Source organism: Carettochelys insculpta, chromosome 2 (assembly GCF_033958435.1).
Source record: "Carettochelys insculpta isolate YL-2023 chromosome 2, ASM3395843v1, whole genome shotgun sequence".
Classification (NCBI taxonomy): Eukaryota; Metazoa; Chordata; order Testudines; family Carettochelyidae; genus Carettochelys; species Carettochelys insculpta.
The window spans coordinates 193,137,236-193,160,123 of NC_134138.1; the positions used below are offsets into that span (position 1 = coordinate 193,137,236).

The 22,888-nt window shown below is 47.4% G+C and overlaps 1 protein-coding gene across 2 annotated transcripts in view; it reads right to left on the reverse strand.

Annotated features, from left to right (window-relative positions):
- CRTAP (cartilage associated protein) overlaps positions 1-15,821 on the reverse strand; it is a 50,663-nt gene extending 34,842 nt beyond the window's left edge. For both annotated transcript variants that reach the window (XM_074988212.1, XM_074988213.1), the window contains exons 1-3: positions 15,231-15,821; positions 8,039-8,188; positions 5,860-6,031 (exon numbers count right to left, since the gene is read on the reverse strand). In XM_074988212.1, coding sequence (XP_074844313.1) covers positions 5,860-6,031; positions 8,039-8,188; positions 15,231-15,698 — 790 coding nt within the window. In that variant the 5' untranslated portion in view covers positions 15,699-15,821. The remainder of the gene's footprint in view (positions 1-5,859; positions 6,032-8,038; positions 8,189-15,230) is intronic.
- Positions 15,822-22,888: the final 7,067 nt, after the last annotated feature.

Below are 22,888 nucleotides of genomic sequence, written 5' to 3' on the forward strand. Positions count from 1 at the left end.
GGTGAAGAGCTATGTTATCTTTTACAGACACCTGAATGCAGCCTGTGGTTTTAAAAACAGTGATATGCCTATTTATTAAATCACTGAAATGGAAAACTGCTGTATTTATACAAGTGACCTTAAGTAATTTTTAAGGTAGTTGATACCTTTGCAATTTCATTCAATTGTTTTGTCACAAAATAAAAGCTGACACCACTGGATATTGTCGTGCTAAGAAGAAAGGTAAGAAAGTACTTCAAAACAATTTTACAGATTGTAGCTTTTTGTCTCTCTCCAGTATTTGATTTCAAGAAATTGATGAAAATATGGTAAAAAGGGAAGAAGGATTCTTTCCAAGTTAAGAACATAAGAACAGCTATACTGGGTCAGACCACAGGTCCCTCTAGCCCAGTATCCTGTCTGCCGACAGTAGCCAATACCAGGTGTCCCAGAGGAGGTGAAATGAAGACAATGATCAAGTGATTTGTTGCCTGCCATCCATCTCCCGCCTTTGACAGAAGGCTAGTCACCATACCTTACCCCTTGCTAACAGCCATCTATGGACCTAACCTCCAAATATTTATTGAGCTCTTTTTTAAACTCTGTTAGAGTCCTGGCCTTCACAGCATCCTCTGGTAAGGAGTTCCACAGGTTGACTGTGCGCTGTGTGAAGAAAAACTTTCTTTTATTAGTTTTGAACCTGCTACCCATTAATTTAATTTGGTGTATTCTAGTTCTTATATTATGGGAACAAGTAAATAACTCTTCTGTATTCACTTTCTCCACACCATTCATGATTTTATATACCTCTATCATATCACCTCTCAGTCTCCTCTTTTCTAGACTGAAAAGTCCCAGTCTCTCTAGCCTCTCCTCATATGGGACCTGTTCCAAACCCTTAATCATTTCAGTTGCCCTTTTCTGAACCTTTTCTAACGCCAATATATCTTTTTTGAGGTGAGGAGACCACATCTGCATGCAGTACTCAACATGTGGGCGGTACCATAGTTTTATATAGGGGAAGTAAGATATTCTTAGTCTTATTTTCTAGCCCTTTTTTAATTATTCCTAACATCCTATTTGCTTTACTGACTGCCGCTGCACACTGCGTGGATGTTTTCAGAGAACTATCTACTATAATTCAAAGATCCCTTTCCTGATCTGTTGTAGCTAAATTTACCCCCAACATATTATATGTATAATTGGGGTTATTTTTCCTAATGTGCATTACCTTACACTTACCCATATTAAATTTCATTTGCCATTTTGCTGCCCAATCACTCAGTTCGCTGAGATCTTTTTGAGTTCTTCACAGTCTGCTTTGGTTTTGACTATCCTGAACAGTTTGGTGTCATCTGCAAACTTTGCCACCTCACTGCTTACCCCTTTCTCTAGATCATTGACGAATAAGTTGAACAAGATTGGTCCCAGGACTGACCCTTGGGGAACACCACTAGTTACCCCCTTCCATTGTGAAAATTTACTATTTATTCCTACCCTTTGTTTCCTGTCTTTTAACCAGTTCCCAATCCATGAAAGGATCTTTCTTCCTATCCCATGACCACCTAATTTATATAAGAGCCTTTGCTGAGGGACCGTGTCAAAGGCTTTCTGGAAATCTAAGTATACTATGTCTACTGGATCCCCCTTGTCCGCATGCTTGTTAACCCCTTCAAAGAACTCTAAGGCTGGGTCTATAGGTGCCCCTTCCTTTCAAAAGGGCCATGTTAATGAGCAGGTTCGAAAGATGCTAATGAGGCACTGCAATGAATATGCAGTGCCTCATTAGCATAATGGCGGCCGCAGCGATTCAAAAGTGCAGCTTTTCGAATCACGCGTCACCTGTGGAGACGGGACCTTCCGAAAGGACCCCCCCAAGTTTTCAAAAGCCCTTCCTCCTATCTGTGATTGGAAGAAGGGCTTTCGAAAACTGGGGGGGGGTCCTTTCGGAAGGTCCCGTCTCCACAGGCGGCGCGTGATTCAAAAATCCACACTTTCGAATCACCGTGGCCGCCATTATGCTAATGAGGCGCTGCATATTCATTGCAGCGCCTCATTAGCATCTTTCGAACTTGCTCATTAACTTGCCCCTTTCGAGAGGAAGGGGCACGTGTAGACCCAGCCTAATAGATTAGTAAGATATGACTTCCCTTTACAGAAACCATGTTGACTTTTGCTCAACAAATCATGTTCTTCTACATGTCTGACAATTTTATTTTTTACTATTGTTTCTACTAATTTGCACAGTACTGACGTTAGACTTACCGGTCTGTAACTGCTAGGGTCTCTTTTAGAGCCCTTTTTAAATGTTGGTGTTATATTAGCTGTCTTCCAATCATTGGGTACCAAAGCTGATTTAAAGGATAGGTTACAAACCACCGTTAATAGTTCCGCAATTTCACATTTGAGTTCTTTCAGAACCCTTGGGTAAATACCATCTGGTCCCGGAGACTTGTGACTGTCTAGCTTATCAATTAGTTCCAAAACCTCCTCTAATGACACTTCAATCTGGGACAGTTCCTCAGATTTGTCACCTATAAAGGACAGCTCAGATTTGGGAATCTTTCTAACATCCTCAGCCATGAAGACTGAAGCAAAGAAATCATTTAGTTTTTCCGCAATGGCATTATCTTCCTTGATTGTTCCTTTTATGTCTCTATCGTCCAGGAGCCCCACTGCTTTTTTAGCAGGCTTCCTGCTTCTAACGTACTTAAAAAACATTTTACTATTGTTTTTTGAATTTATGGCTAACTGTTCCTCAAAATCTTTTTTGGCTTTTCTTATTACATTTTTACATTTAATTTGGCAGTGTTCATGTTCCTTTCTATTTTGATCACTAGGATTTGACTTCCACTTTTTAAAAGATGCCTTTTTATCTCTCACTGCTTCTTTTACATGGTTGTTAAGCCATGGTGGCTCCTTTTTAGGTCTCTTACTGTGTTTTTTAATTTGGGATATACATTTAAGTTGGGCCTCTAATATGGTATCTTTGAAAAGTTTCCCTGCAGCTTGCAGGGATTTTACCTAGTTACTCTACCCTTTAATTTCTGCTTAACTAACCTCCTCATTTTTGTGTAATTCCCCATTTTGAAATTAAATACCAGAGTGTTGGACTGTTGCGGTGATCTTCCCAACAGATGGGGTTTACTTTCGAAAGAGCAGTGGCTACACCGGTTTTCTTCTCTTGGAAGAAGCTATTTTGAAATAAGAATATGCAAATAAGGTGCCAGATATGCAAATCTGCACCTTATTTGCATTTTCAATTTCCCTCATTTGCATACCTCTTTCAAAAGAGGAATGCAAGTGTAGACACAGCCAGAATATCTTTCATCCTAAAAGATCCTAAATTCAAGCTTACAAACTCATTTACAAACCACTCAACAGCTCATAAAAGGTTAGGAGTAGAAGTAACAAGAATTTTGAGATATAATTTTTATAGAGCATTTCAAATTGCTGAACACTAATAATGCTAACACTGAACACCCAGGTAATACAGATATTAGTACTTTAGTTCCTTTCCCAGTGAAATGGAAATAACAGGCCAAGTACATGTCCAAGGTCGTTCTTGGGCCCCCGGTTCCTTTTCTTGAACCACTAAACCTGCTTTCCTAACAGAAGTGAAGACTACTGTATTACGAAGTGAACACAGGGAGGCAAAATATACACAGGAAGGCAGTGACTATCACTTTGGTTTTATGTCTTAGGACATGAACCAATTAGCAAAAGGATTTCTGGTGTTCATAGCTACATACCAATGTTATTCATAATTCCAGACCCTACAAATATAAAAGTATTCCTAATAAAATTAAGAACCCTTTCCCCCACTTAATGAATATTAATGAATGGTACTTGTATTATTTCACTTATGTATCCTTATAATAATGAGATGGATGACAACTACATTATATATCTCCATAACTAAGGGCACATCTACACTATGGGGAAGACCAACACTGCCGCGGTCAATCTTGTGGAGTTCGATTTAGTGCATCTAGTGGAAAATGCTAAATTGAATTTACAGGGCGCCCCAGTCAACCACAGTACTCTTGTCCCCTGTTTGGAGAAAGGGGAGTTGATAGGCGCCTGAATTAAGGTACATTGACTTTAGCTACATAACTAACGTAGCTGAAATTGTGCACCTTAATTCGACCTTACCCTGTAGTGCAGACCTTAATTACTTGTGAATGCCAGGAACGAGCATAGTAATGTTAAAGCCAGAGTTGTGTTCAACAATGGAAATTCACAGGCTCAATCTGCAGTTGCTACTTATGAAAATCCAGGTAGGTAAAGACACTTAAGATTGTCTTCTGTGATCAGGATCTTTAAATACTGGTTTAAGAGAATGATTCTGTGTCTCACAGGGTGGAATACTGAGTGACTGGACAGAGCTCCCCAAAATTATTTTGGATACCCCCAAGAGGTTTATGGAAAATTAGCAGATTATTACATCTCTGCTATCTCTCTGTTGGAATTACCTATTAGGTCACATCTACACTAGCAAGTTCTTTCGAAACATTTTTCAAAGAAGGGGCTCTTTCAAAATATCCAGTGGCGTGTCTACACACAAAAAAGCATTCTTTCTAACCTAAATTGAAGAATGCAGCGCTCCTTTTGAAAGGGCTCTTCCACTGCCATTTCAGGACAAGCACCTTCTTTTGAAGGAAGTGTGTATAGATGCTCCACGGGCCCTTTTTTTTTTTATTTTATTTTATTTTTTTTAAAAAGAGCAGTCCTCATGGGGTCTGATTTTTCAATCCCTGGCCTATACTTTTGAAAGAGCACAGGCTGTGTGGATGCTCCCTTTCAAAAAAGTAGATTACTCTTTTGATCCACTTTTTAGTGTGTGGACATGCTCTTTCAAAAGAAGTTCTTTCAGAAGAGATTTTCTAGAAGAGCTTCTTTTGAAAGATCACTGTACTGTAGACATACCCTTAATGTATTTTACCTACTTTGACCTATCAATAACTCTAAGCTAAGAAATCTTTAGTTAGTTTTCTAGAGAAATTCGATATTTGAATTGTCCTTGGTGTGACATCCAGAGTTTCCATTGACATGTCCTGGGTTAATCTTTGCAGTTGGAAGCAGCCTGATTGTAGATGATTTCTGGTTTCAATAACCTTTCATCTCAAAGTCTAGTTTGTTGGGGTGGTAAAGAGGGCTAAAGAATCCAAAGGGACTGTCTGTGGCTGCATAGTAAAACTGATACAGTTTTCCAGAAGCACATATTCATTACTGGTTTAGTGAAATTGAGCTATAGTAGTATATACCACCCTTCTAGGGTGTCTGCCCTGTTTGCTGAGAGTATGACCTGAAACTAATGAGAAGTCCTGTGGCACCTTACAGACTAACAGATATTTTGGAGCTTTCGTGGGCAAAATATATGTTAGTCTATAAGGTACCAGAGGACTTCTTATTGTTTTTGTGGATACAGACTAACACGGTTAAGCCTCTGATACTTGACCTGAGACTGGCACTCTGAACTGAAAGCTGTACCAGACAGCATGACAGAGGCTCAGCTGCAAACAGTGGGTTTGGATTAATATGTTAATTAGATGGAACAACTCTTATCATTTCCTAGAAAGCTATTCAGCTATTTAGAAACACCAATATATCTCACTTGAATGTTTTTCTCTATATGCACACACTCCACTATGGATTTCTATAGTATAAGTATAGTACGTTCCCCAAGGAGAGGAGAGCTACTGATGAGTAAACCTATAACCCTTCTTTAACATACCCCAGTGTGCCATTGATGAGGCATTATCCTGTGCAGGTCACCATCCAGAACAAGAGGAATGAAAAACACTCACCAAGGACACTAAACTAAAATACGTATTCAAGACTCCTTGTCCTAAAGCAAAAGTGCTGCCAGCCACCAACCTGCCATTGAAAGATAAAAATCTTTAAAATCTTTGATTTCCCGGGAGCCTTCACAGGCTGCGAGGCACTCATCATAGGCTTTGAAGAAATCAGGAAGTGCCAGCTCCATATCAGAAATGGACGTCCTCCAGTTATCTCCATTGTACGCCCGCACAGCCCTGACAAAGAGAGTCTGAAAAAAAAGCAGGAGTGAGAGTAGCAATTTTTAATTTTTGAAAAAATAGCGGCATTATGGACTCCAGTGAGTAAAAGGAAAATGTTATCCTGGAATTATGGAGATTCTCAATCATCATAAAGCCTCACGGATCCAAGTAATGTGGGAATCATAAAAAAGTTTAGCGAGGGGAGATTTCAAGGTATTTACTAGCGAATGTGGGACATAAACCTAGTTCAGACAGCTGGGAGTTTCAGATGATAGGCAAGGTCACAAAACAAAGATTTCAGTGTGACTATGGGCCATAATAAAAGTTTAAAAATATATATTGTCAACAGGGTCCAAATGACTTAACAGGAGTCCTAGGTCAGGGTAAGCAAGCTTTTTACATCAGGTCCCAATTTTTCGTCCCTGCAATTAGCAGGCCTCCCCAACTCATTTAAATGTGATTGAAATTAACAGAAATTTTGGTTACATTCACGTGTGGAAAAAAAAAAACTTTAGCATGTTTAAGAAAATGTAGAATGTAAAAACTTTATTATTCAGTATACAAATGTGAATACACATACATAAAAAGAGTCACATATTTCAACATTTTTAATGAACTGGATGAGCCTGAGACACAGCAGCCAAACCTGCTACACTCCCCTCACGAAATTTAATCCCCCTCAATGAGGGGCCCACCCCTCACTTTGAGCACCACTGTCCTAGGCTATGTCTATGCTGCAAACAAAAATTTGTATCACTGTGCCTCAGAGCCCAGGTCAACTGACTCCTACTCACAGGGCTCAGGCTGCAGGGCAAAAGTAGTAGTGTGGAGTTCCTGCTTGGGATTGAACCTGAACTCTGAAACCTGGCAAGGGGGTAGGTTTTGGACCCTCAGCTTTAGCCCAAGTCAGGCCATAGAGGCTACGTCTACACTACCGAGTTATTTCAAAATAACAGCTGTTATTTCAAAATAACTTCGAGCGTCTATACTGCACATACGCTATTTTGCAATAAAATCGAAATAGGTGAGTTATTTCAAAATCAGTAAACCTCACTGCACGACGAATAATGCCTATTTCGAAATAGGCACTGTTAAGACACAGAATAGCATAAGCCATAATGGGGAGAAGGGGACTCCAGAAGGAGGACTTCCTTCCGGAAGACCCCCCAGGGGCCGGCCTTCTACATGCTGTTTTGGAGTCCAGAAGAGCTTCTTCCGGACTCCAAATCATGTGACCTTGTGCTAATGAGGCACGGGGAATTTACATCAGCACCTCACTAGCATATTTCGGGCCGTTTATTAGCATGCAACCTTCTCCGAAAGTGGCATGTGTAAAAACGGCCTTTGTGTGTAGCTTTGTTATTTCAAAATAAACTACCCCAGAATAACTTATTTCAAAATAGAGCTGCTGTGTAGATATAGCCCAACACTGGTATTTTTAGCCCTGCAGCCCATGCCCAAATCCATTCACCTGGGCTCTGAGATTCAGTACTGCTGGTTTTCTTTGCAGGGGGGATATATTCCGATTTGTTTTGGGCCCTAATCATGCACTTACACACCTGTATAACTTTGCATACTTCTGCAATCCTGTTGAGTTCACTACTCACATGCCAAAACTGATCATGTGGCTAAATCTTAACAGGATCTGGCTCTCAGCTGGCAGGGACATAGCTGGGTGACACAACTAAAGGAATAAAGTTCCAGGGCAAAAGGAACAAGCTTTCATATTGGTGTGCTAGTGTTGTAGTTACATTTACTGTAATGAGGTGAGACAGAGAGCTTGAAATTAGTTATAAGAAGGGATGTGATAGATGAGAAAGAAAAATTTTGGCAAAAGAGAAAAAAGAGAATGCTCCAGGTACGAGGGTACTATAAAAGGCTGTACAGGAAGGAGGAAACAGGTGATGAGAAAGATTAGAGAGAATGAGAAGTAAAGCACAGGTAGAGTTGAGAGCAAGATTATACAGAAGAATGAGAACTTTGATCTAATGCCCTGGAGGTATACAAAAAGAAGAGACTACAAGTAGAGAACTTACCTCATATGGCTTTGTCTCTAAGTCTTTAATGTGCTCCTCGGCATCAGGCATGCTCTTGTAATAAGCCATATTCCTCTGCATCATCTCATCATCTGGGTGTTTCAGCAGAAATGTGTGAGCTGCTGCAATGGCTTTTGGAAGGTTATTAGCCTAAACAAAGAGGAAAACACACTTACTGGAAAAGCAGATTTTTTAAGTTACCTGATTTTCGTCAGTGAACTTTCCCGGAGCATGGAGAATTAAATTAAACATCCACTATTGAGAACAAAAGATAGTGGAAGGAAATTTTTTCTGCATAATTCATGTAACTGTCAACGCACAAAATTATCAATCTTCTTTACATATCCAAACCTGCACCATTTTTGTGCATACATAGCTTCTGAATTGGGTTCACTCTCCCAGCTTCCCTGCTATTTGTGGAATTATTCACACTGCAAAAGGGAAGAATTTTTTTTTTAAATTAGGAAATTGCTGTTACAAAACTACAACAATCAAATGATTGAATGGTGGACTGATGGGACAATATAATACCTGGTCATTTTTTTATTTCACCCAATTTCAAACTGACATTGCCCCTTTGAGCTACGTGAGAGATACTTAGCAAAGTAAGCATTTGATGTCTAGAACTATTAGTGTACCAAGTTAGCTGGAGGTGAGGTGGGAAAAGATCTGATGTTTTTGGAAGAGCTAAGCCATTTTCTCCCCATGCTATGATAATCTAAAATCCTGACCAATGCAATCACGTGGGCTGTTCACAATATCTGCAATAGGTTATGCTAATTATACTTATGGCTAATTATACTTATGAAACTGAACACAAATCCCAGAACAAATGGACACAAACCCCCAACATTTTTCCTTACAGAAGGAAAAAAACTCCTTCCCAATGGCAAACACAAGAGAAGAAAGGGTACAAATAGCCATTCCTACACTTAAGTATAGCCTGGCTGCTGTGAAGCTATAACTGTCAAGCAGTTGGAATGCTGGGAATAGCATTTACTGGCCTTCTGTGTATATTATATGTGTAACCAGGCCAGATGTAGCAAAGCCGAGAATAAACTCAGTGGCACTTTCGTCAAATGTCCAGTTCTGCTTCCTGTCTTGTGCTTGATGCTTCAAACCTGTTTGATGGTTGGCCTGATTCATATTTATCAATTGATTATTCTATGATTTGTTTCCTTATCTCAGAGCACTACATTTAAACAAAAAAAAAAAAAAAAAGAAGAGAAATGAGGAAGACAAATCTGGTGCTTCAAAGAAACAAATCCAGAAATGAAAAAGTCTGCTGCCAGGATCTGAGACGTGGCGAAGTTTCTCTTCTACAGTCACATGAACAGATACTGAGTCAACTGAAAAAATTCATCCATAGTTTTCCCAAGAGCAGTGGTATGGAGAAAATAAATGACAAACATTCCTTCCTTAACAAAATCCATCAGCTAAGAAACACTTTGCAGTGCCTGCAGTGATTTACAGCTGTTAGATTTCTAGAATGCAGAAGCCATGTAAAGCTCTTAAAGCTGCTGACTGAATTGAATTACAAATTATAATACATTCTGCAGACACATTCTCTCACTTATTTCTGTTGTTTGAATAAAAGCACTGACATGCTTTCTAGGAATTTACATAGGGTGACCATATCTCTCTGTCCCAAATACAGGACAGGGAGATATGTGGGGGGGAGAGGTGGCTCCTCCCAGCTGTACCAAGCCCCAGGGAGCTGGCACCCCCCTCCTCAACCCTGGGAAAGTGGCAGCGGTGGGAGCTGCCAGGCCAGAGCCCTGGGAAAGTGACAGCCCCAGGTGCTCCCACTCCGGAGCCCTGGGAAGGCGGCAGCCATGGGCACTCCTGGTCCCGGAGCCCCAGGGAAGTGGCGGCTGCGGGAGCTCCCAGCCCAGAGCCCCGAAGAAGTGGCAACTATGGGAGCTCCCAGCACGGAGGACGGGGAAAGCGGGGGCCATGAGCGCTCCTGGACCCAGAGCACTGGAAAAGTGGCGGCTGCTTCTGTCCCCATTCCCCAAGGGCCTAAATACGGGACAGTTCATCCCTTTTAAAAAATAAGTAGGGACGCCTTTTTTCCAAATACAGAACCGTCCTGCCCAACATGGGACAGACGGTCACCCTAAATTTACGGAACACTTTATGCAAAAACATTTTATGTTATGCCAATGTTCTCTTCTCTGAAACTGAGCAAAAAAGCCTTTACCACCTTCCACCAGCCCTGAAGGCAAAGTGAAGTGGTCTCTTGTGCAGCTGGGGCAGAGCCTGAAAATCTGAAGGTGCATCCCAGGAAATGTGAAATGACCACATCTTGCCCATCACAGGGCAGAATGTGAGTGTCCCAGCTCTTATTTTTGTATTCAGCAAAGGGAATGAGAGGCTAGAAAGCTGTCTGCCTGACCACAAGCAGCTGCCTGGTCTGCTGCCTAGCTTGAGGGTGAGGAGCAGCAGAGACAGGCGTGCCAAAGGAGGTGGGAAATCACAAATTCTGCATGAAAAAATAAAATTCTGCAAGCAATGTGAATTCTATACAAGTTCTGCATTGCGCTGTGGCACAGAATTCCAGGAAGAGTATGATGTGGCAGTTGACGAGAGAAGAGCGGAGTGGTATAAGGCAGGCACCAAACCTTATGAGATGATTTGGGAGAAGACTGACGGAACGTGGTGTTGTGATGAGAGCTGGGTTGTATTACAAGGACATGAGATGGGAGCGTATTACACAAGTAAGCTGCATGATGTAGCACGAGAGTCGCGGCAAGAGTCAAACAGGCCGGGAGCAGCCAGTGGGGAAGATAATGTGTCGGTGAGGCATGGAGCCAGAGAACCTGTGGCAGAAGAAAACTGTGGGGATTAGCGTGGAACAATCTGAAATGGGAGGAGGGAAATGTATGCAAGACTGGACAAGAATAGTTAAATTTCAGTTGCCCTGGGGGAGGCAGTGTGAATTGGAATGGGATGGCTTGGGTGAAGGCAATGAAGAATGAGATGATGCAATGGACTGTAGAATGGCATGTCCTGGCAAAGACAGTTGGTTCTCGCTGGGGTGTAATCAGTAGGATACAGGGTACATACTGGACCTTGGGGTGTAGGATATATGAAGGGAGATAGTGGGTACCCTGTTACCTGGAAGAAGATGATTGGGTGAAGAAGACAGGACAGGCAATAGGGAGAAAGTAACCCAAGCAGAAAGAGAGGTGGGAGGGACACAATGAGGTGTATGATGAGACAGCTAGACATCCTGGGAGAGCGAATACATGGGAAAAGCGAGGTGCAGCGTTACAGCAAAATGCAGAGCAGAGTATGTGAAATAAGAAATGGGCAGGGCGGGATGCGAGTGTGTGAAGAGAGAGGGAGCAGAAGACTTTACACTGTAAAATGAGAGTTTGATATTAGGTGGGGGGATGTAGTGGGGTGCAGGGGCAGTGAGCACTGGGCTGTATGACAGGTTGCACGAGGCAATGGGCACAAAGTAAGATGGGACGGGAGCACTTGCTGGGTGACAGCACAGTGAGTACATGACACAGCAGCGAGCAGGATGTGGGTATGTGGCAGTATCATAAGGTGGTGAGCAGCACTCAGAGTGTGATGGGCAATGGTCACTGGGGTAGCAGGTCCATGGTGGGTGAGGCACTGTGGGCGAGATGGACATTCATGTGGAGACACTGAATGTGTGACGGGGCAGAGGGGGCTGTAGGTGTGAGGACTCTGGGGCTATGGCTACTCTATAGTTTCTATTTCAGGGTACATTTATATCCGCAGCTAAACACAGCACTCGAAAAAACAGCGCTCCTCCGAGTGCAGTATTCTGGTTCCGGTACCCCTTGTCATACAAAGGTTAGAGGTAACTTTGCAAAAAGTTAACTGAATATAAATTATTCAATTTGTGCCAAGCAAACTGCTTAAGTTATTTTGAGTTGTGGCGACAGAGTATCCCCAGCCTGGGTGTTTGATGGAGCCCTGAGAGACAGACGGCACAATGGCTTGTAATGGTGTGGGGCAGGTATGGGGGCAAAAAAGGGGTCATGGCTGTGTAAGGGGGAGAGCGGGTATATTAAGGCAGGGGGGCATGGATAGACAGCTGGAAATTGGGTGACAAGTATCAGAGGGGAAGCCGTGTTAGTCTGTATCTACCAAAACAATAAGAAGTCCTGTGGCACTGTAGAGACTAACAGATATTTTGGAGCATAAGCTTTTGGAGGCAAAGACCCGCTTGCATCTGACGAAGTAGGTCTTTGCCCATGAAAGTTTATGCTTCAAAATATCGGTTAGTCTCTACAGTACCACAGGACTTCCTGGATTTTTTAGAAATTGGGTGTGTGTCGGGGCAGTGAGGAACATGAGGCACTGGATGTATGATGGACAGTGGGGGTATGGGTGTATAAGGGACAGTGGGCGATGGGGGAGGATGGGGATATGGGTGTATGACAGACAGTGGGCGATGGGGGACAGTGGGGCAGTGGGTGATGGGGACAGTGGGGGATGGGGGACAGTGGGGCTGTGGGTGTATGATGGGCAGTAGGTGATGGGGGACAGTGGGGCTGTGGGTGTATGATGGGCAGTGGGCAATGGGGGACAGTGGGGCAGCGGACGATGGGGACAGTGGGGGATGGGGGACAGTGGGGCTGTGGGTGTATGATGGACAGTAGGCGATGGAAGACACTGGGTCTGTGGGTGTATGATGGGCAGTAGGTGATGGGGGACAGTGGGGCTGTGGGTGTATGATGGGCAGTGGGCAATGGGGGACAGTGGGGCAGTGGACGATGGGGACAGTGGGGCTGTGGGTGTATGAGGGGGAAGTAGGTAATGGGGGACAGTGGGGCTGTGGGTGTATGAAGGGCAGTGGGCGATGGAGGACAGTGGGGCTGTGGGTGTATGAGGTGCAGTAGGTGATGGGGGACAGTGGGGCTGTGGGTGTATGATGGGCAGTGGGCAATGGGGGACAGTGGGGCAGTGGACGATGGGGACAGTGGGGGATGGGGGACAGTGGGGCTGTGGGTGTATGATGGACAGTAGGCGATGGAAGACACTGGGTCTGTGGGTGTATGATGGGCAGTAGGTGATGGGGGACAGTGGGGCTGTGGGTGTATGATGGGCAGTGGGCAATGGGGGACAGTGGGGCAGTGGACGATGGGGACAGTGGGGCTGTGGGTGTATGAGGGGGCAGTAGGTAATGGGGGACAGTGGGGCTGTGGGTGTATGAAGGGCAGTGGGCGATGGAAGACAGTGGGGCTGTGGGTGTATGAGGTGCAGTGGGCGATGGGGACAGTGGGGCTGTGGGTGTACGATGGACAGTAGGCGATAGAGGACACTGGGTCTGTGGGTGTATGATGGGCAGTGGGGGACAGTGGGGCTGTGGGTGTATGAGGGGCAATGGGGGACAGGGGGCGATGGGGGACACTGGGTCTGTGGGTGTATGAGGGGCAGTGGGGGACAGTGGGGCTGTGGGTGTATGATGGACAGTAGGCGATGGAAGACACTGGGTCTGTGGGTGTATGACGGGCAGTGGGGGACAGTGGGGCTGTGGGTGTATGATGGACAGTAGGCGATGGAAGACACTGGGTCTGTGGGTGTATGATGGGCAATGGGGGACAGTGGGGCTGTGGGTGTATGAGGGGCGATGGGGGACAGGGGGCGATGGGGGACACTTGGTCTGTGGGTGTATGATGGGCAGTGGGGGACAGTGGGGCTGTGGGTGTATGATGGACAGTAGGCGATGGAAGACACTGGGTCTGTGGGTGTATGACGGGCAGTGGGGGACAGTGGGGCTGTGGGTGTATGATGGACAGTAGGCGATGGAAGACACTGGGTCTGTGGGTGTATGATGGGCAATGGGGGACAGTGGGGCTGTGGGTGTATGATGGGCAGTGGGCAATGGGGGACAGTGGGGCAGTGGACGATGGGGACAGTGGGGCTGTGGGTGTATGAGGGGCAGTAGGTAATGGGGGACAGTGGGGCTGTGGGTGTATGAAGGGCAGTGGGCGATGGAGGACAGTGGGGCTGTGGGTGTATGAGGTGCAGTGGGCGATGGGGACAGTGGGGCTGTGGGTGTACGATGGACAGTAGGCGATAGAGGACACTGGGTCTGTGGGTGTATGATGGGCAGTGGGGGACAGTGGGGCTGTGGGTGTATGAGGGGCAATGGGGGACAGGGGGCGATGGGGGACACTTGGTCTGTGGGTGTATGATGGGCAGTGGGGGACAGTGGGGCTGTGGGTGTATGATGGACAGTAGGCGATGGAAGACACTGGGTCTGTGGGTGTATGACGGGCAGTGGGGGACAGTGGGGCTGTGGGTGTATGATGGACAGTAGGCGATGGAAGACACTGGGTCTGTGGGTGTATGATGGGCAGTGGGGGACAGTGGGGCTGTGGGTGTATGAGGGGCAGTAGGTAATGGGGGACAGTGGGGCTGTGGGTGTATGAAGGGCAGTGTGCGATGGAGGACAGTGGGGCTGTGGGTGTATGAGGTGCAGTGGGCGATGGGGACAGTGGGGCTGTGGGTGTACGATGGACAGTAGGCGATAGAGGACACTGGGTCTGTGGGTGTATGATGGGCAGTGGGGGACAGTGGGGCTGTGGGTGTATGAGGGGCAATGGGGGACAGGGGGCGATGGGGGACACTTGGTCTGTGGGTGTATGACGGGCAGTGGGGGACAGTGGGGCTGTGGGTGTATGATGGACAGTAGGCGATGGAAGACACTGGGTCTGTGGGTGTATGAGGGGCAATGGGGGACAGGGGGCAATGGGGGACACTTGGTCTGTGGGTGTATGATGGGCAGTGGGGGACAGTGGGGCTGTGGGTGTATGATGGACAGTAGGCGATGGAAGACACTGGGTCTGTGGGTGTATGATGGGCAGTGGGGGACAGTGGGGCTGTGGGTGTATGATGGACAGTAGGCGATGGAAGACACTTGGTCTGTGGGTGTATGATGGGCAGTGGGGGACAGTGGGGCTGTGGGTGTATGATGGCCAGTAGGCGATGGAAGACACTGGGTCTGTGGGTGTATGACGGGCAGTGGGCAATGGGGGACAGTGGAGCTGTGGGTGTATGACGGGCGATGGGGGACACTGGGTCTGTGGGTGCACACTGGGGATCCGGGTGGGTAGCAGGGCGTACACTGGACACGTCCCCGAGCTCCAGGCAGGGGTCGCCGGGGCTGCGGGGAAGGCAGCAGCGGGACCCGGGGCGGCCTCACCTTGTAGTAGGCGAACTGCAGGAACTTGTAGGGCTCCCGGCGCTGGAACTCGTCGAGCACCTCGCGGCTGGGCTGCGACTGGCGGAAGGCGGGCAGCCCCTGCTTGCATCGCTTGAGGCACTGCGCGCGCTGCAGCACGCCGGCGAAGAGGCGCAGCTCGGGGAAGCCGGCGAAGCGGGCCGGGGCGCCGCTGGGCGGGTGGCGGGCGGCGCTGCAGTTGAGGTGGCAGAAGGCCTCGCTGTCCCGTAGCAGGCGGTGCAGCCGCAGGCTCGTCTCCAGGTAGCTGACGCTCTCGGGCCAGTTCTCGCTGCTGTATTGGTCCAGGCCGTAGCGGTAGGCGGACTCCAGCGGCATCAGCTCGTCCCGGGGGAAGCTCTTGAAGCTGTAGCGCTCGAACTGCGCCCGCGCCCCGACCACTACCAGCAGCAGCAGCAGCCGCCCTGCCGCCCCCGGTCGCTCGCCCCCCATCCTGCTCGCCGCCAGCGCGGCACCCAGGACGCCGACCCCAAGCAGCCTCGCGGGAGAGCTCCCAGCCCGGGGCGGGCCGAGTGCTTGCGGCGCCCGCGGGGAGGGAGCAAGCCAGCGCCCCGCCCTTCCGCGCCTGTGGCGTCAGCGCCAGACGGGGGCGGGAGCGGGGAGCCGGGGGGGCGAGGAACGGGGAGGGCGCGGAGCAGCTCAAAGCCAGGATGCAGAGCCGCTGCCGGGGGACGTGGACCCGCAGTCAGCAATGACAAGAGGCGGGAAAGGCGGATGCTGTCGTTCCGCCATAAGCTCCAGGCCGGGATCGCTAAGGCCACGTTAGAGAGCGAGGTGGCCTCTGCATACAGCGCTCTTCCGAAAGAGCGGGTCCACACTGGATCAAAAGAGGCCCACCTTTCAAAAGGCCCCACTGCACTGCAAAAGCCCTTTGTTCCCACAACCAAATAGGAAGAAGGGGCTTTCAAAGATGGGGGGGTGGCATGGGGCCTTTCGAAAGGTCCCTGGCTACACCGGACTTGAAAGTGGCTCTTTAGAAAGGCACGTGGGTGCCATTATGCTAATGAAGCATTGCATATTCATGGTAGCACCTCATTAGCATCTCCTAAAGTGGCTCTTTTGCATCCCCCTTTCAAAAGGGGGGGGAGCTAGCATAGCCGCAGCGAGCTGCTCCTTTGATAGAGAGCATCCATACAGCCCCTGCTCTTTCGAAAGCATGGGCCAGAGATTGAAAAAACAGTCCCCATGGGCTGTGTCTGCACTTGCGTTCCTCTTTAGAAAGTGGTGTGCAAATAAGGGAAATTGAAAATGCAAATAAGATACATGTTTACATATCTGGTGCCTCATTTTGCATAAAAATGGGAAGAGGGGTTCTTTCAAAGATGGGGTTTACTTTGGAAAGAGCTGGGTCTGCACTGTTTGTTTTTCAAAAGAAAAACGCTAATGAGGTGCCCAATATTTAAATCTGTGCCTCATTTGCATGTTCGATTTCCCATTTTCGAATTCCTGTTTTGAAAGAGGTATGCAAGTGTAGACACAGCCATGAGGACTCCTCTTTAGAAAGAAGGGCCCTGCGGAGCATCTACATAGGTTTTCTTTTTAAAGAAGCTTTTGAAAGGGAGCGCTCTTCCTGAAATGGGAAAGGAAGAGAGCTTTCGAAAGGAGCACTGCATTCTTTTGATTTATTTTCAAAAGAATGCATTTTGTGTGTAGACGTTCCATGGGATCTTTCAACAGAACCACCTTCTTTCAAAAAATCTTTCGAAAGTTCCCACAGAGTGCCAGTACAGTGCCAAAATGAACTTTGATAGAGCACCCAGCTATTTTGAAATAGCATTTCTGGCCACATGGCACTATTTGGAAATATTATGACTTATTTGACTTATTATGACTTATTTCAAAACAGTGTAATTCCACGTCTTAACAGTGCCTATTTCAAAATATCTCTTCTGTTCTTCCTCCTGCAATGAGGATTTCTGATTTCAAAAGAATTCACCAGTTATTTCAAGAAATAGCACGTTTATAGTGTAGATGGTAGCAAAGTTATTTTGAAATAACAGCTGTTATCTCAAGATAACTATGGTGCAGACATAGCCTCAGAACATATAAAACTTCCCTCCCCACCAAAGGACAAACACTGGCTGGTAATAGAAGGTCATATTGTACTGAAAAGTACTGCATGGTATCTTTTCAGGGGAAAAGGCAAAACGCCTCATCTATTGGTAAGACATGTATAGCAGTTAACACTTATATGCATAAGATGTATTACAGTCACACACACACACACACAAGCACACTCCTGTGGTGTTGCTGTTACCAATAGTTGCTCCCACTCACTGCACTGGACAAGTGAGTTAGATGGGGGAGGGGTGGGGCCGGGCTTCTGCCTATCTGGACTGATGCTCCAGTGCATTAAGCATTTTAACTGTATTTACAGAAACCAGTGTTGCAAAAGGGGAGAGGCCAAGGAATTCAGGTCTTGCTGATAAAAAAAAAAAACATCTAAAAGTGGCAAAGGCACATTGAAAGGGGAAACATGCATAAAACACAAGGTTTATCTGTTAGTAAGAATAAAAAAGAATAAACAAAAGAATGAGTATATAGAAACATAATTCAGTGTTAATTAAAATGTTTGCTTGCAAGCCAGCAAAATACACCTAAATGTTGCATACAATTAAGAGTATTTGGCCATTTTAACACTTTCCCTGATTATTGTAAGAGGTAGTATTGTCAAGGCCCCATGCTACTTAAAAAAAAATTGCTTGGCTTACAGAAGGGATGGGTAGCCTGGGAAAAGAGTTCCCGATTTCTGTGATAAACATTGTTGTGGGCAATACTGAGCTCGGAGTTGAAATGCTGGCTGCTAAAGTACTGGCAAAGAGCCTCTGTAACTGCTAAAACACAAAAATTGAAAAAAAGGCCCATCAGTGTGACCTTGTCAAAATCTTACAAATGGCAGCAATTATTTTCTAAAATACTGTAATAAGTGTTCATCATTGGTGTGATGTGTTTAAGGGGTAAACACTTGGTCTGCAATCCTGAATATAAGTTTCCATCCCACCATTGTCTTACTGATGTCATAATTGTTATGTGCATCCTAATGTTCTGTATGTGGTATTGGATAAAAACAAATATACCTCAAATTCTTGGCATAAGCTTTAGTGAGCAAAGACATGCTTTGTCAGATGCTTCATCAGCGGGTCTTTCCCCACGAAAGCTTATGCTCCAAAATATCTGTTGGTCTATAAGGTGCCACAGGACTTCGTGTTGTTTTTGAAGATACATACTGTTGCCTCCTTCTTAAGGTGGCACAGTGGCAGTTCGTGCCCAGTGTGCAACGCTGGCCCCATAACACACCGAGAGTGGAAGAAGAATCTTTATTTGGCATGCCAAGTAAGGTGCAGGGGGATCTCTCCTCAAAGCCTGCGCACCTTGCAACGCAAAGTGAGCAATACTTATACCTCTCTCCTCCTTTGTTCACCACCCCCCCAACAAACCAGGGGAGAGTTTCTCATACTCCCTTTATCCATTCCTCCAGCTCAGACTGAATTTCTACTGCCCATATGACATTCTGCTCTGGTAATTCCCTATTAATCAGGAGGTACCAATAGATTATTAACAGAATGTAAGTTACAGGGAGGTAGAGTTATTCAGTCGTATAGAACATGAACAGGATTTCAGTAACAAAACAATGCTGAATTTCATGAGAAAATTAAGGAGGATTCACTAACAATGCTAAATACAATATTGAACCTCATGGGAACATCAGTAAGCATTCATTTACAAAACAATGTTTCTATGAGTACAGAATATAACGTTTCCCCTGCCAACAATACTAACTTGGCTACCTCTCTGATACCTCAAGTTAACACCCCAAACAGAAATCATGGAGCGATACATAGCCCTGAAGCAAATACATAAAAATTTAAATGTGACCCACTCAAGAATTGTTCTTGAGGAGTCAAAAGGGAGACAATGTAGATAAATGTTTGTTTTAACTATTTTCTCTCTGGAGTTTTTAAATATTGTGTCAAGTCATTTTATGTATTATTGTATTAAGTCCTGTTATATAGAAATTTAGTTATATTTTGTGGAACAGTTCCTAGAAGGAAGTAAGGTAAAGAAAAACCTCCCTGTACCCTTTATTTTTGGATTGCTTAATTGATTGCCCTGTTGAGTGGATGAGGTGTGAATGGAAAGGCATGGAAGACAGGCACCTCAGGTACTTGCAAGGGTTGGAAAAGGTAGACCTAAGACCAATGAGAAGAACAAGGGAACCTGTGGAGTGGGCCCATTGAAACAAGATGAACATATGGACAACTTGGGAGTCACCAGCAAGTGCCTGCCTTTGGAAGCACTGCCCAGAAGAAGGTGCTAAATGTATATTTATTCATAAGATTACTCTTCCAGATTCTGCACATGCATGAGATGGCTAAACGGTGTCACCATGCATGAGAGAGAGGACACTATGAATGCAAGGCATCTTGCACAGGGAGCCCTGGGTTTGTCTTGTCAGCACTGGAGCACCAATGCGGATTGGAAGAAGCCCGGCTTCACCCCTCCCGCAACTAACTCACATAGCCATTGCAATTAGGGGAAGCAACTATTGGTAACAGCAACAAAACTGGAGTGTGTTTGTATATGTGTATATCTTGAAAGTGCTACTTGACTGCTTTTTGTTTTGATAGTGTATATCTGTATGTGTCTGTGTGTGACTGTAATATATCATATGCATATCATAAGTGTTGATTGCTATATGTGTATTGCCAATCAATGCGGTGTTGTGCCTTTCCCCTCAAAAGATCCTGTGCAATACTTTTCAGAACAAGACTTGGATAGGAGAAATCCTTGCCCCAGGGAAAGCAAGAGGCCTCGAAGCATCCCTGCCTGGGGGCCCATAAGGGGGAAGAGGGGTGATGGTGTCCTTTGGGCTTTCGGAGGCTGCCCACCCCACTTGCCCCCAGGGAGGGGCTTGGGCAGAGGGAGAGGTTGTCTATGACGGGCGAAGCCGCTGGGGCCGGTGCCCCCATTTTCCAGCACAGTGTACGCTTTTGCAGCATAGTCCTTGCTTGCTTTACAAAAGTCTGCCCGGCCGTAGGCGATAGCAGAAGGAGAGGGCTTCTGGGCTCCAGCGGCCCCAGGCCTGCTGGTTTAGTTTTGCCAGCGGCTGGTCTGGCCTCTGGGCAGCAGGCGTGGGAATCTTTAGGGTTAATTAGTAGAAAAAGATTCACAGGAAACTGGAATATTGTATTTAGGAAAAATGAAACTGTTTGTAATTAGTCTAGTGTTATGAATTTATATTTGTAATTTATGTTTATAATTCAAGTTATGTATCATTAAGGACAAAACCAGACTCCATATTTTAACCAAGGATCCATTTTGATGCCATACTCCATTTTGTAAAGCTCTCTTGAAACCAAATCTACCTAAATTGTGTGATGTGGTAAACCCAGTGGTAGACCGTTACCTGGAAGCTTCCGGAGCCTTCTAGAAGGACAGTATACTGGGTCTATTTGGAGACCAGGGAGTGGGTGGGGACAGCCCGCCCACGACTAAAAGGCCCCTCTTAATAGAAGAGGGATCCCATTAAAAAAATACAAAAAAAAAAAACAACCATGGCCCCAACAGAGTGAGGGGGACAACTGAAGAAAAAACGGGGACGGGAGTGAAGGTCAAAGGTTTAAAATGAGGGAACCAGAAGGGGACACTAAGCAGAGAACCCTGGACTGCGCCCACTGCCCCTCAAAGGTGTCGAGAGCCAGTGGACGCCGCCCAAAGGAACTCTGCCCGGATTCATGAGCGGAAATAGGCCCCACAGTCGCAGGCTTCCCCCCCGCCAGCCTTCTCTCCCGAGTGTTATAAATGGCTACCTTGGCCATAGCCAGGAGGAGGCTGATGAGGAGGTCCCGTGACTTAGTGGGGCCATGGATGGGGTGTGCTAGAATGAGGAGGTGCGGGGAGAAGTGCAGCCAGAACCTCAGCAGGAGGTTCTGGAGGAGCCGGAAGAGGGGCTGCAACCTGACGCATTCGATGTAAATGTGTGCCAGGGTCTCCCTCGTGCCACAAAAGAAACAGGTATCTGGGAGGAGGGTGAACCGCGCCAGGTACACGCCCGTGCTCACCACCCCATGCAGGATTCTCCAGCTGATGTCCCTGGTGGGCCGCAGGACCAGGGAAGAATAAAGGCTGGCCCACCGGCGCTCCCCACCCTCCGAAGATGGTAGAAGGTCCCACCACTTGTGGTCTAGGTGGGACATGAGGGTGGGATAGTGGAGCGTGTGAAGCACGAGCATGTACAGATGATGTCTGGATGCGGTTTGAAAGGGGACCAGCTGCAAGGCATGCAGTCATCTGGGATGATGCAGGGGAGGGGGGTGGGAAGGCTCACAGAGCCAGGGACCCACAGAGAGATCCGGAGAGCCAGGAGTGAGAGGGGGGCGGGGTGCACCCTCTCGCCAGACCCGGCACAGGTAGACGTGAGCGGCGGGTGGCAAGGCGGCCTTCACCTCCTTGAGTACGCGCCGGGGAGAATGTAGGGTGGAGAGCCCCATGTGCTGGGCAAGCATCGGGGCCTCCATCCAGTCTCCCTGGCCGTAGTCCAGGACGTCTCCGACCCTGGTGATTCCACCGAGGACCAGCCTCTGGCACACCGTGGGGGACTCCGCCGCCTGCACACGGAGGTACGGGTTGTGTAGCAGGGGCTCCGCGAGGAGGTCTTCCCCTGCGGCGGCCCCAAAAGACCTGGAGACTGAGAGCAGCCACCAGGTGCGGAGGAGGTCCTGGTGGAAGGCCGGCAGCTCCGAGAGGTCTCGCGGATGGCCTCTCAAAGGCAAATAAAGGAGCTGCCGGTTGTATCGGAGCCCTTGGAAGCAACGGAGGAAAGCATGCGCCAGCGTGCTCCACGCCGGACTATCTGCACTATTGCTGTTAAGGAGTCCCTGCAGGGCCCGGAGGTAGAAGACATGGACCTGAGTGCGTAGGCAGGTCAGGCCCTGCCCTCCCTCCTCCAGGGGGAGATGAAGAACCCCTACAGGGACCCACTGCAGTCCTGGCCAAAAGAACTTCAGAACTACCTTCTGGAGGGCGGCCAGGACAACCGGGGGTGGGACAAGGGTGTTGAGATGGTGCCAGAGCATGGACAGGACTAGTTGGTTAAGCACCAGTGCCCTCCCCCGTAGGCAGAGGCACTGGAGCAGCCCTGCCCAACTCCGCAACCGCTCAGCCACCCTGCCCTCTAAACCCTGCCAGTTTTCCAGTGGAGAGGGATGTGTGGCAGATAGAAAGACGCCTAGATAGGATAGCAGACCCGCGCTCCACCGAATGGCCTGAAGCGCGGGTGGGAGGTGGCCTGCCTGCCACCCAGTCCCAACCACCAAGCCAGAGCTCTTGACCCAGTTGACCCGGGCAGAGGAGGCTGCAGAGTAAATGGCTTGGCAGGCCTCCAACCACACCAGGTCTCCCGGGTCCTGGGCCACGAGGAGTACGTCATCGGCGTACGCTGACAGAACCAGCCGCTCACGGAGCACCAACCCCGTCAACCTTCGTCGAAGGAGACAGAGGAAGGGCTCGATGGCCAGAGCATAGAGCTGGCCTGACAGCGGGCAGCCTTGACGCACCCCTCACCTGAAGCTGACCGGAGCGGTCAGGATCCAGTTGAGCTTGACCAAACACTCTGAGGCAGT